Raw genomic sequence first — 14,073 nt, 5'->3', positions numbered from 1 at the left:
AACAAAAATTATCCTCAGCTTAAATCAACACTTATTGTATACTAATTATGTAGGCCACACATTACGAATACACACTGCATTTTTACTTTTAATCAATATTTTTGTATTTATTAATTTTATAATACAAAAAATCAGAAATAAACAAAGGATATTGGGAGTAGTTTCATTAATTATTAATATCTCTAAATAAATTGTAAAATTCTTTTTGGGAACATTCAATAAATTTATAAATATATTATGGAAATTTGAAAAGAAAATGAAAAGCTATAAGTATTTATTAAGAGGGAGGTTTGAAGAGATGGTTGATTATGAGTTGAGGGTTTGCCCGATGAGGAAAGCCCTCAAGGAGAATTTGGGGCGGGTAGACTAAGTTAAAATATATAAATATAGATTCACTTGCTCATCTTGAGACCGCCACCAATTTCTTTATGTTGTGTGCTGTGTTTTTCTTGCTTCAAATTAATTTCATTTAATTTTTAATCTGTTAACTTCGTATAGAAAATTATCTAGACTAAACGCTTTGTTTGGATCGAGCGAGACGGGAGGATTTTATATTGGAGTTTAATTAATTACACGGCGCATAGCAGGTTGCATCATTTCGAGTGGATGACAATGCAACTTATAACTATTGATCCACAAACTCAACTGGGATTATCAAGTGCTTAAACGATAGGATAATATCAAACTGAATGAGATACATACCTACAACCGATGACGATGTAACTAACGTGACAAGTAAGATTGCAACTAGACAAAAAAAAATACAAATTAGTTACATAAGCGAAGGGAGATGATTAATGGCAAAATTAATGGAAAATTCGATTAGAGGAGCTGGTGGAGGTCCGGAAGATGGGGATGGCTGTGGACAAGGGCTTTGGCTAGAGACCGGGGAATAATGCAGCTCTCCTCCTTGTACAGCTTCTCTTGAACTGTCGGGGAGGCCACCAACCGCAGCAGACTCGGTGATGATGATCCCTTCTCGGCCTCATCCTCTTCCTTTTCTGGTTTCTCCGCAAGATCATCTTCCTATACCCAACCATATGTTAGACAGCCTAAACATGCTACCGGAATGAAATTTCTTTGGGGAAATCACACTTAAAATGTAATTACGGGTATGTGTTGGTACCTGACTGGGGTTGGAAGAAGCCATGAGTTGGAGAATTTGGACTTGAGACTGCAGGAACTTGACGTAGTTGAATGCGGACTGAAGCATCTCGGCAGTGTTCATCTTACTCCCACCTGGGATGAGCTTCCCCAGCTCCTGCGTCTTGTCCGATATCCTTTTCCGCCTCTCCCGAGCCGCCAGGCTCTGCGCAGACACCCTCCTCGGCCTCGGCCTGGTGTGCTCAATATACTCCTCTGCTTTGGTCATATTAGAGGAAACTCCATCGATCGCGTGCAACACTGGAAGTTGAGCTGGTGGGCAAGTATCCCCCGGAGGGAACAGCAGATTACCGGGAAGATCAAAGTAGCATGGCCTGTGCCGCTTTGGAGGCTGAGCTGCAGGCAGTTGACGTTGGTAGAACTGGTCCGCATAGGCATCCTCATTATAGTCGTGGAGGCCAAGAATCCCAGGTCCGGACAACAGCTGCTGCTGAAGATGATAATCACCATAATTCATGTCATAGCAGCCGGCCAGTGACAGAGGATCGGCGGCAGGAGATGAGAAGTAGGTCTCTGCAGGATCGAGCAGATCGTCGACAGTACTATAGTTGCTATAGTAGTTGTAGCAGTCTGGGTAGGAGGAGGATATACAGCTGTAGTCATCAGCTGGCTGAGCATCACCGGTGATGCCGTAATCAAAGTATCCCTTGTTGAAAAACAATGGATCGGCCTTAACGACATCACTGTGCCTGTTATTATAAACGACACTCAAGGCAGCACCGGCATTGTTGCTATAACTGGGAAAGGCGGCGGCACTGGCAGGCATCTCAAGCTGATGAGGAGCTTCAGTAGCTGCAGCCGGTGGAATCGGTATGAAGCCATGGAAGTGATCATGGACCACTGGCCAGTTCAATGCTGGATATGAGCTCAAGGCCATAGTATAGATTAGAAGCTATAGCTGGTAGTTTAGTTAGCTGGGGAAATGGGAGAGGTCTCAATCTGGAGATCTGATTTATGGCGGCAGCTAAGAGAGAAGATATATATACACACACACACATATAGATGTATGTATATATTTAGTAACTGTTAGTGTGATGAGATGATCTCTACCTGGTCAGTTTTTCTTTTTTCTTTTATGAGGTTTATGCGGAGAATTTTGTGGGAATTGTTGAGAATAACTGAATAACTGTGCGTTGGCGGTTTTTTCCCGTTCTTATCGGTTGTGACACATTTATCACATTGTATTACTTGCCTTGGCCCCCAAGCCACTATATATCATTTTGTTTTTTTGTTAATAATTTTGCTATTTATGCTTAGAAATATCTTTGATATATTCTAAAGGGATCAGGATTTTGTCCTCGGCATCAATGTTTTCAACCCGGCCCGAGCATCGAACTGGCCTCTTTGCCAATTAAATGGGTACGTTTTCTTTTCAATTTCAATTTGGCATTGCTTTGGTTATTTTTTTTCTTTTTAAACTCTTGGGATTTTAATTTTTAGTTTCTAATTGGAAAGAAAAGAAAAGAATCAAAGAATAAGGATCAGCAATAGAAGTCTAAAATAACGTAACTTTATATGTTATTAGTTATTGATGTAAATTGTAAACTGTAAAGATTTGATTCCAATTACTATAAAATTGAGATTTGAAAACCTATAGTCGAAGATATTTAAGATTTTAATTGGGGAAAGGAAAGATTTTTTCATAAAATAATCGGTTCGACCGTAACGGGTGGGTCAACCGGGTCGAGGTGTCAACCGGGTCCACCGATTTTGGCCGGGTTTCGAGATAAAGTGGGTTTTTGTTAAACCCGGCCTGGACTTATGCACGTGCTACGCGCACATGAATAAAAACTAGATAAGACTTATACACATGCTATGCGCAAAGTGAAACATGATCTCTAAATTCAATAGACTCAACCCATATATCAAATGACCATCATATAGTAAGAATTATTAACAAGACTTTTGTAGCTTGAAAAGTCAGAGGCGCGCAAATACAACTATTAATTGCTAAAAGAAAATACGAGGGGTGCAATCATTTCTCAGTAAAAAATAGTGAAAAATTATTTTATATAGTCCAAAAAAACATGTATGTATCTTTTTTTTTTAAACACATGTACGTGTTTATATATGGGTCGTCATCCTTTCTTCCATGACCTTCATTTTGAAGAATATAAGTTTAATAAATATTATGTATTTACAGTATGGTTGCTTGGTTAATGAGGAAAATAAGAAGAGAAGTTTAATGAATGATATGCAGTCCTATTAAGTATAAGAGTGGACTAGGTATATGTCCATAGATATGTTCCTCCTTCGACTAAGGTTCCAGACTCCATCCCTACAAGGGCTCCGAATCTGTAGCACAACTAGAGGTTATGCTTCGATTTATTTTTTGAGAGCTGAAAATTTTACCGGTGAGCAACAAACCTCATTGCTATAATTGCTTGATTGTTTATAGATAATTAATCAAGCATGGGGATATCCATCGTTTTCCTTCAGTACATGTTACTACTGACAGTTTTGAGAGTCGAAGAGGGTGGCCAACGTAATCCATGCCTGATATGCTGAGGTCACACCCACAAGGGTCGACTTCCGGTTGGACGGCTACCAAAAATTCATACTGAGGAATGGAGATTGAATCAGTTTCTTTGCCATCAACTAGGGCGGAGATAATTCCTAGCGTGCCCAAAAAGTATGAGACAGTCATGATATTCACAACTCAAAGACATTAGCGATTACTGCTTGGACACGCAAATATCGTGGAGATGCCTTGTCGTAAACAATCGGTGGACAGCTTAGCTCATATAAGAAAACCAGAGAAGAACATATATATTCAACCAAAACAAAAGATAGAGAGCACAAGCTGGCTTAGCAAATGATCTGTAAAGGAAAATGCTTCATCTGCAGCAAATTTGTAGTTCCTTCCATTGTCCAAAATGTAAGAAGAAAACGACCTTTGCACACAGGTGGGGGAAAAAAATCGAACTCTTATCAGTTCACCGATATAAACACTTCCATTTACTGAATTAAATCAAGTTCGTTCCTTAGAAGCTTCCATTGCCAATGATCCACAACCAATCAAGAGCAACTCCTGAGAATATTCCTCCCAGGAGGAACAGCACAAGCAAGTTCCCCAGCGCATTCTGCTCAGGCCCCTGCAGAAAAAAAACTCGAACAAACAATACAACAGCATTGTCAATAACCAAAAAACAACTCCACAAAAGTAGACCCGGAAACCATTAATTAGACCCCCAGACTTCACGGACCTTGTAACCCTTCGGCGCGACTGTCATGACGCATACGGTGAGATAACCATTTGTTAGTCCCAAGAACGAGACCAGCAGGATCATCCACCCTTGATCACCATATTTAGCTGTGAAGTAGAATGCAGGGATGAGCAGGAACCTCCCTAGGATTGCGATCATGAGGCCTTTCCGGGACTCGAGCTTCAGGCAGTCCACCAGGGGAATGTACCTTGATATCAGGTCCCACACGTTGTACATAGCAATCAGAACAAGGGGGTACCTGAGAAAACACATCGGATTAATAAAACATGCATATCCCCTTTTCTGCAGTTTTTTTTTTTTCTGGAACGAATATATTCCAGAGAAAAGGGAAGCAAATATAATGAAATTTTAGAATCGTTTTTACGTACCATGAGCCCAATTTATGATTTCCAGTATTCTCAAACAAGAATCCCGGGAAGATTGAGAGTGTGAGAACATATATCAGATACAGGTCGACAGCGTAATCTATGTTCTCGCGCAAAAGTTGCTTGGTGCTCAGGCGTGCTTGCTCCTTGGCATCATCCTGCAAAACAAGAAGTTTGTAAGAGCAAATACGAAGAACATAAATAGTGCGTGTGGTTTTAGAAATCATTGGCAATCTCCTAGCTACTTGATTTGCGTGAATTCCAGCTGCAGCAAGATCAGCATTGACAGTCTTTGATCCCTCAGAAGCCGCCTTCGAGCGGTAATATTTAACTATTGGAAGCTTCGGGAATACGATTGCATATAGCAGAACACAGAGGAACTCAAAGAACGTGGCGATTGCAAGGAACAACACTGCAAAAAAGATTCATTGACCATATTAACTCGTTGATATCAGGAGGAATAGTCTATTTGGCTGTGGAAAACCTTCACTATAAAATTTCGTGAAGAAACCTTGAAAGGTTAAAAGATAATGTGTATACGTCTTTAAAGTGAAAAGAAAAATATTGCCTTCGATTTCCATGACATTGTTTGGAAGAAAAGGTAAGAAGTAAGACAGTTATGTGAAAACAAACAAATAGTTGCTGATGAAACAGAGAGTCACATACTCGTCCCTTTGCGAAGACCGTTACTTGCTTTCTCGAAGGCTGCTTTAGTAACAAGCCTCAGACCAGATGTAACAGCTCCAGATGCAGCTAAACCTGCAAAAAACGACTGCAAACAATTTTCGAAATATTTTGCCTTTTGAGTTTAAGATCGTAAGGCCAAAATAAAGATAGGAATGCGGATAAGTTTGAAGGCATGAATAAATCTGGACTTTACCTGCATGAATTCAGGACACATGAAAGATAGATCGCCCACCATTCCTCCCTGAACGTGAGCATCAGCAGTTCCGAAACAAGCCACAATGACGCATATTCCGATGTACGGCCCAATCCCTCCTTTCCCGGAAGTTGCCAAGTCCAACTGTCCCAGTTGAAGTTTGGTGGAATTCATAAATACTGATGTAACTTGAGATAGCATGATTAGTGAAATTTGAATCATTTTTCGTACTTACAACTATGAGCAACAAGGTGCTGAGAGTGAAAAGGATGTAACCGGCGATGTTCCTCTTTCGGGTGTCGAGTCTCGCTTCGTTGTATGCAAGAAGGGCAATGGTTCCGAGCGCAAAGGGCTGGTAGACAAGCGTGAGGACTCTCGATGGATGGTATTTCTACAAAAAATTGAGAAAAGGATTCTCAATGAATCAGCTTATCATGAATCGTACACACTGATCTACACCGAACTCATAGCTTCTTGCTCCAATGAAACCATTCGAGCCGAAAAAACAGCCACACTAAACAACATGCCCACAATGACGACACAGAGAATTAAGACTTTCCTTTTGCTGCTGGAAAAATTCGACTGGATACAAAATAAGCTGAAGAACAGAGAGAGATTACAAAAGGTTCAAACAGAACATAATTGTCAAGATCATTTTTTTTTTCCTTACCGGGAAAAGGTTATAATAATAATCTCCAATAGTCAGCATACTGTTCCAAGCGACAAGTGAACCAAACCCAAGAATCCAACAGACCACCGTGGCCTTGAATTTCCCCTGACCACCAACATCAGAAGAAATGACAAAGAGCTGTTACTTGAAAAACAGATACATACAAGAAGTAAAAGGAGCAACAACAATCGACAAATACCTCAAGCCTTGTCGGGACAGCAATGTCACCGGCATTCGCCATAGCCGTTTCCCGGAGAAATCACACGGAAAGCTCGAAACTTTACGATGGAAATCAATAGAGGAGCGTCTGGATTAAGACTGGAGCGTATGGATGGGGCCGTGGCATGAGATTTGAATATCCTCTGAGACCTTTTAAAAGGTTATCCGCACTCTGCGGCGGCCAAGCCAAGCCCCAAAGAATCGAAGCAAGGGGAATGGGCAGTGAAGGAACAGTGATGATACACGGTGGGCTGTCACTTCTTTGACTACTTTCTTATTATCCCTGAAGAAAGACAGAGTGGGCTGTGAATGAATGGAGGGTTGGCTTTTCTGCTAAAAGCCGGGGGAGAAAAAAAGATTCTTTCCCTTTTATTTTGCTGAAGATAGTGATGATGACTTCAAAATTTGATATATTTTAGCTTTTATTATTTAAAAATCTAGATTTTTTTTTCCCGATTTGCACCGCACGGGACTTCTAGATATCAAGTCGTTCAAATCGAAAAAAATAAAATAATGGGGCATGAAAAATAATAATGGGATATGAAAATTTTCTCTTATGAAAATCAAAGTCGGGTCGTGTAGTTGTCACTGCACTGACCCTGTTTCCGTTATGGGTGTGAAAACAGATCGGAATCCATGGGGAAGCGTGAGGAAAGAGATTCTCCGGTTTGACTTCACGCTTCGCAGAAAGATCTCTCTCCACTTCATTGGGCTGCGACCTCAGACTTATTTTTGTTTGCATTTTAATTTGCCCCAACATTTTACAATCTTTGCAGTTTGCACCATGATCTCCCAGTTTCAATTGATATGATCATCCGCGACCAAACTTCACGCATAAGGCTTGATGGAAAGGTTCAACTTCCGTTGAACACTTGGCTTGATGGCTCGATATGACTTCTGGCTCGTCAACTTTTTCGAGCTCGAGCAGCTTGGGCTCGACAACCTCGATAGGCTCGAGTTCGACTCGGGCTTGACTTGGTCGGTCTCGACATAATTCTAATTTGATAAAAATAACAATAAACACATCCAAAGTAGTATAGAAAGCATAAATGAATCAAATGATGAAGACTAACTGAACACTATAGGAAGCTGAAATACGTAGTGTTATTATACACAATAAGGAGCAGCTAGCTGGGATAATAATTATTGATAATCCATTGGATTTATACGGACTTAAATTCATATCTACTTAAAATTTCAAGCTAATAATTGGTGGTTCTTAAGCCTCATATAAACTCACATATATTCTTTCAATTTTTCCATATAGGATTAATAATTCTCAACACTTGCCCACGTTGTCACTTGCACTTAAACACTCGCCCTTAATAATTGACCTCGAGTCGAGCTAAGTACTGGTTCCCAAGCCACTACATATTGGGCCTGGCATGGTGTGAGTGTATGCCCATACGTGCATGAGCGTGTATACGCGTAACATGTGCTCCGATACTATGTTGATAATCCATTGAACTTATACGGACTTGGACCTATGTATACTTAAAAATTCAAGCTGATTTTTCAATTTTTTCATGTGGAATTAATAATTCCCAACAATAATAATAATAATAATGTGGGCTTAGGTTTATCATATGAGTTTAGGTTGGTTTTATCAGGTGGATTGAGCCTAGAGTAATATTATATGAGAAATGGACTTAGGCTTGATAAGGCTCGCGAGCCCCTCGAGCTGAGCACACCTAGGCTCGAGCTCAACTTGAGAGACTGTTCGGCTCAGTTCCAGCTCAGCTTAAGTTCGATAAGACTGAGCAAAACTCGAACTTTCACCAAACCAAGCTCGACCAATTTGTGAGCTGTCTCGTCTCGCTTACATCCCTACATGCGATCAATATCGCTCTAGTGACGGGAGAGATGCCAGAATTTATTTTTGAAACGATCTCGGGAGTCAACATTGCAACCCGGCGCCGATCCATGGTACAGCAGGAGCCAGGAACTTGGCTGACCAAATATTCCGCACAAACAGTGCCGGTTATAAATTGGTGGTTAGCAAAAATCGAGGTCGCAAATTTGAAAATAACAAGTATTGGGGGATGCAAAAAAGGTCATTAGCTAACTCAATTGGGCAAACAAAGCCGACCTGTGGGGAAAAAGTGTCGTTGCTTTCGCTTTCACAAATAATTGTAGCACAGTGACGTATGCTATTGTCGCTTGATCGGTAAGTTTGAATCTTATAATATGTTATTTGTGTCTTATTATTAATTATTAGAATTATAAGTTATTATGATTTTATTTTACGATAAGATGTCTATGAGTATGTCTTATAACCGAAATAGTATTTTGCTTTTTCATACACGAGCTCGTGGAACGCTCCTTTGTTCAGTCTTTGACTTTAGAAAGGGATATACCGTATAGTGTCGTTTGGTTGTGTAACGTATGTGTCGACTCAAAGCAGTTTTGAAATGTATAGGTTTTGGTAACGACACTTTAGTTTATCGTTTCCATAATTGTTCAAGGCCTTTTTCATTCTTTTATTAATAATTAATATTTTTTTTAATAAGATAACTAATGATTCATTAAGCAAGTGGCATACTTGTAATTTTATATAGAGTGCGACTAAACTTATTATTAGGGAAATAATTATATGGTGGTCCTTCTTCCATCCTAAAAATCTCCCAAGGAGAAACAATGTATGGTATATTCTTGCGGCAAATCGAGATACGCATGCCTTACCGAGCAATCAATGGTTCATCGAACATGAGTAAGGATCTTAAGGTTGTGTTTGGTTTTACAGTTGAATTTTGATTTTAACTTGTTTGTAATGATTGTATTGTTAAATTATGAGAAAAATTGTAAAAAAAAATGAATAGTTGAGAGAAAGTAATGATTGTGTTGTTGAATTATGAAAAAAGTAATGAATAGTAGAGAAAATTTAGTATTAAAAATTGAATTGAATGGTTTAAAAAATAAAAAAAAATAAAAAAAATAATTGTACTGTTGAATTGAAGATAAATGGAGTAGAGTTAAAAAAAAAATTTAAAGTCAAACAAGGCAAGTCTTTGGAGTAGCTTCGTGATATTCAATCAGGATGGATATGTATGAACTCATGGTGTCCTTGATGAATAAGCCCATGAACGTTCATATCTTCATTACTCAATTATTGGTTTGGGCCAAACCCAAGCAATACCTCTCGTCATTCATCTGAAGTTTAGGTAATTTAATTTATTCAGGATAATCCAAGTAACTTATGCGATGCTTAGATGATTTATTCAATATATAAGTAATTTATTCGAAATTTAAAAATTTAGTCTCGAGTCCTTCATTGAATGCCTAATTATTATTCACTTGGAGTTGATTGTCATTTACTTAGATTTTATACTATTATTTCGAACACGGCTGTAACTAAATAACTATGACTAGGTAACAAACTAAACCCCCATGTTATACTTCCCAATGCAAGAATATCTTAAATAGTCCTACATTGCGATGAAATGATGAAAAAGAACCTATAAAATTGATCCAATTAAGAATAGCTATGATAACTATTCGAGCAGTTAATATTCATTTCTTTTTCCCGTTTACAATTTATTAGTTAGTGCTTGTTTATGTCACATATTAAGGAAGGATTTGTGAAGAATTTTTCTCCTGAAACATAACCTGTAAGGAATGGTAGATTCTTGTCGTATTTAATGAAATTAAAAATTATTCTTTCCCCCTTTTTATTATATATATATATATATATATATCTAACCTAATCTATCTATGGTAATCTATTTCTGGCTCAGCTAAGTGGGAAAGGAGAGCCATTTCCTTTTATTGACGTACTAGTAAGGGCATTGTTTATTAAATTAGAAAAAGAAATAATAAAAGGAAAACATGGAAGTTTGTGTCGATGTTTAGGTCGCTGTCCAGTGTCCATTTTGAATAGGCATATAGAGAAAGGCCAAACGCAAGAAACGGAAGCTCTAACTATTTATATTGTGTTTTCCTCATAGAGATCGTTTTCTAAATCAGCAATATTTTTTTTGTTTAATATCGTGGGGTGTCAATACCTCATCCGACTAATTCCTACAGTCCTGTACACGCATGCACACATGTCAAGGCACAAGACAAGGTAAATTTAGAGGTGTTGGCTAGACTCAACTGATGCTCAAGGATTTACGAAACTGGGACAAAGAGGAATACTTATGCTCTTTCTTACTGTCAGGCCAAACACGAAGACGTGTTTTTCAAATCAGCAATTGCCTTCCTTATTCAGCTACTTAGGTGGAATATTAATATTAAAAGAAATTTTATATAGATCAAAGAAGGTGTAGTGCAACGGTGCATATTCTCGCTTGATAAATAAGAGATTTTAGGTTCGATACTTGGATGAAATTACCATACCCCTTTATTAGATATTTAAAAATTTTATTTTATTGTATTAGACCCATCTTTCCCTTCTAATTGAAAAAAAAGAATACACAAATAAATAGATAAATAAAAGGGATGTGAAGGAGATCTGAATAAACTATTTTCTATGTCACTAGCTAATAAGTAATATTTGTTTGGGGGATGACTATATTGTCGAATAATGAAGAACAGATCACGTCGTCATCCAACAATATCAACTTTTCAGAATAGATCGCCGCGATAATCATAAAATTTTATCAAAGCACAATTTCGAATTTTGTGCATACATTTGCCTTATATTTGATCGATCACCAGAAAGACCAACACATTAAGATACCAAAGAAGCTCCCATTTAGTAAACGAGAATGGAATGCAATGAAATAAATTTACTTCACAATCCTTAGCTAGTGTTACTTTCTTTCTTTCTTTTTTTTTTTGGTAGAAAATCTACTGCTACTTTTTTTGGTAAATTATTTTTTTGGTAAATAAATCTACTGCTACTTTTATGATTTAGAAAGTCATTCCATTTGAATATTTTTCTTTCAATTTTATAGAAAGATCGTTCCTAAAAATAACTTAAGTAATGGTTATTCCATCATTTCTACTAAGATTTAGACGTGAATGATAGATTTTCTTTTAATTTCTCATTACTAAATATATATAATAATATTTTCGGTAAATAAGTCCATTTGCTTAAATACATTCATTTGTATTCTTAAGTTCAATTCAAAAATCACTATTTTTCTCTTAATACAATTATAGTTCAATATATGAAGTTCATTATATTCCTTTTAATTCCATTTTTGTGTATTTTTTTGTACTAAAACCTTGTTTGGTATGCCGGAATAGAATGAAAATGAATAAAATGGTGAGAGAAAAATGGTGATTTTTAGATTGAACTAGAGAATATGAGGACTAAATTTAATGAACTTACTTTTCTTGATATCATTCTATATATCGTATGTTTAGGAGAAAATCTTAAATGATCTTACCTCACATTGATGTGACGAGGAAGAATCAATAAGAAATATTTAATGAAAATAATTATAACAATTATCTGAGTGATTAGCTGCATTAGCATCAATTCTTCTATTTCATGCAATTTACTTGGTGTTTCCTCCCGCCACGTGGTGAGGTAGGATCACCTAATAATTTCTCTATGTTTAGATATATAAAACTAAAAGATAATAAAAGATATATGTAAAACTTAGTAGAAATAGAATGAGTATTCTTTAAGTTTTTTAAGAAATGACCATTCTATCATTTTTTAAATAAATTTTCCTCCAAATAGAATGTTCTTTCTAAACTCATACAATTATTTTCATATAAGGAAATATAGTAGAAGGACGGATTTTCATCCCATTCATTTCCATTCCATTTCGGCGTACCAAACGGGGTCTAAAAGTAACCGTAGAGATAATCGATGAAATTGCAATCTATCTATATCTATATCTATATCTATATATATTATTAAGTAAAATGAGTCTCAAAAGCAATTAATAGAGTTATACTTAATAAGCTTAGAATCATCAATTTGCTTTATCAATTAATGACTTTTATAAAATTTCTTATGTTATTGTAAAATTTGAAAAAGAAAAAGCAATAGAAGTTTAAAATTTTCTATTACTTTAGCGACTATATTTGATATAATAAAGGTTTGAAATACAATATAACTTGAAATTGCTTGTATAATTACAAACTTATATTTTAATTTAATTATTGTATTATATATCCACATCCGTTTATAGTAAATTGCCCTATTTAATGTATATAAGAGCAAGCTCCTTTGAATTAATATAATTTAGAAAATTATTAAGAAGTTATAATAATGCAGAAATCGATTTCTATGTGCAATCTCGTATATAAAATATAATTCATACTTTAATAAATATAATTAATTTTAATTAATATTTTTCAAGAATAAGTAAAGAATTAAATGACTTAAAAAGAAAATTTATTTTTCAAAGATCTAAATAAATTTTATAATTTTGTGATAACGATCCGGTGCATTGCAATCGAGAGCACACTAAAAGAAATAGTTAATTGATTATTTATGTATTTTTTTAAAAAATATTATTGTGAGTCACTAATTTAATGATATTAAGGTCATTTTAAAGTTTAAAATTAATTATAAACCACTAAAATTAATTACTGGGCGCTAATTTCATGAACTTATGATTCATAAAATTAAAAATAAATCTAACATTTGAACATTAAAAGCTCACAAAATAATATTTTTAGAGCATAAATAAATATGTAAATAGTAATAAATGCATGAATGGAATATCAGTGATATATCTTTGTAATATAATAATGATTTCATAGATATATAATTCATACGAATAAGACAATTAGTTGTTAATTATTATTGGATTATTTATAGTTAGTCTAATGTTGTTGAAAGTTAAGTTTTTAATTCAAATTATCATTTATTTTTATTAATGAGAAATAAATTATTAAAAATGTGATTGATTCCCATAAAAATGATAATAGGTATATGATGATGTATCCGCGTAAAACATGAGATAGAACACTAGTTTTTACCAATCCTAGTATATAAACATTAAATATCACCTTGGAATGTGTATCACGTTTATGAACATTAAATATCATCTTGTTTGGTCAGTGCACATATTATTATTAAATATTAGTTAATATTATTAAATGGATGCACGCGTAGATATGGTCCAACATTGAATCAACACGAGAGAATCAAATCTTATAATTGCAACTGCCAGAAACAACACCAGCTGTTCCACATAATATTTTGTATCTTAGGAGTATATATGCACTTAATTTTTAATTAGCAGAATAGAAACATTCTATAATTCGTTGTGGCACTACCTTTTCTCGTTCTGACACTAAGTGTACCCTTTTATTTATTAAAAAATCCTTTTAAACAAAATCCCCGAGGAAGTATGATAACTTTGGGCTGGAGGCCCATGCAAATATACTTGTATGCCATGCGATGGATATGAAGCTCAGAAAGATATGTATCATAGGCTGGCTGTCCCGTGCAAGCAACAGGTCCAATCAAATTAACCAAATCAAGAGAAGATTATGCATATGTCTAGGAAGGCCGAGCCGAGGGTCTACTCTACTCGATAATATAACACAATCTCAAAATAAAATATCCATTTGAGAAAGAAACTTACCACGATGATGCCATTGCGATTTACCGAGTCGACCACCCTTAGGTTGCGAATT

At 35.9% G+C, this 14,073-nt stretch overlaps 2 protein-coding genes across 2 annotated transcripts; both read right to left on the bottom strand.

The window, feature by feature from the left end:
- Positions 1-640: 640 nt before the first annotated feature.
- Positions 641-2,277, bottom strand: LOC116189738. Its single transcript, XM_031519452.1, has 2 exons — positions 1,127-2,277; positions 641-1,026 (listed from the first exon to the last, which is right to left on the bottom strand). The coding sequence occupies exons 1-2, from the start codon at positions 2,039-2,041 to the stop codon at positions 823-825; spliced, it is 1,119 nt and encodes a 372-aa protein (XP_031375312.1). The 5' UTR covers positions 2,042-2,277; the 3' UTR covers positions 641-822.
- A 1,630-nt stretch (positions 2,278-3,907) lies between these two features.
- Positions 3,908-6,866, bottom strand: LOC116189734 (equilibrative nucleotide transporter 3-like). Its single transcript, XM_031519449.1, has 9 exons — positions 6,506-6,866; positions 6,307-6,411; positions 5,872-6,027; positions 5,637-5,780; positions 5,423-5,528; positions 5,002-5,168; positions 4,760-4,914; positions 4,371-4,629; positions 3,908-4,259 (listed from the first exon to the last, which is right to left on the bottom strand). The coding sequence occupies exons 1-9, from the start codon at positions 6,545-6,547 to the stop codon at positions 4,149-4,151; spliced, it is 1,245 nt and encodes a 414-aa protein (XP_031375309.1). The 5' UTR covers positions 6,548-6,866; the 3' UTR covers positions 3,908-4,148.
- Positions 6,867-14,073: the final 7,207 nt, after the last annotated feature.

This window comes from Punica granatum, unplaced genomic scaffold (genome assembly GCF_007655135.1).
Source record: "Punica granatum isolate Tunisia-2019 unplaced genomic scaffold, ASM765513v2 Contig00002, whole genome shotgun sequence".
Taxonomy (NCBI): domain Eukaryota; kingdom Viridiplantae; phylum Streptophyta; class Magnoliopsida; order Myrtales; family Lythraceae; genus Punica; species Punica granatum.
Note: the sequence above shows the minus strand (reverse complement) of the source record. Positions and strands in the feature narration are given on the sequence as shown.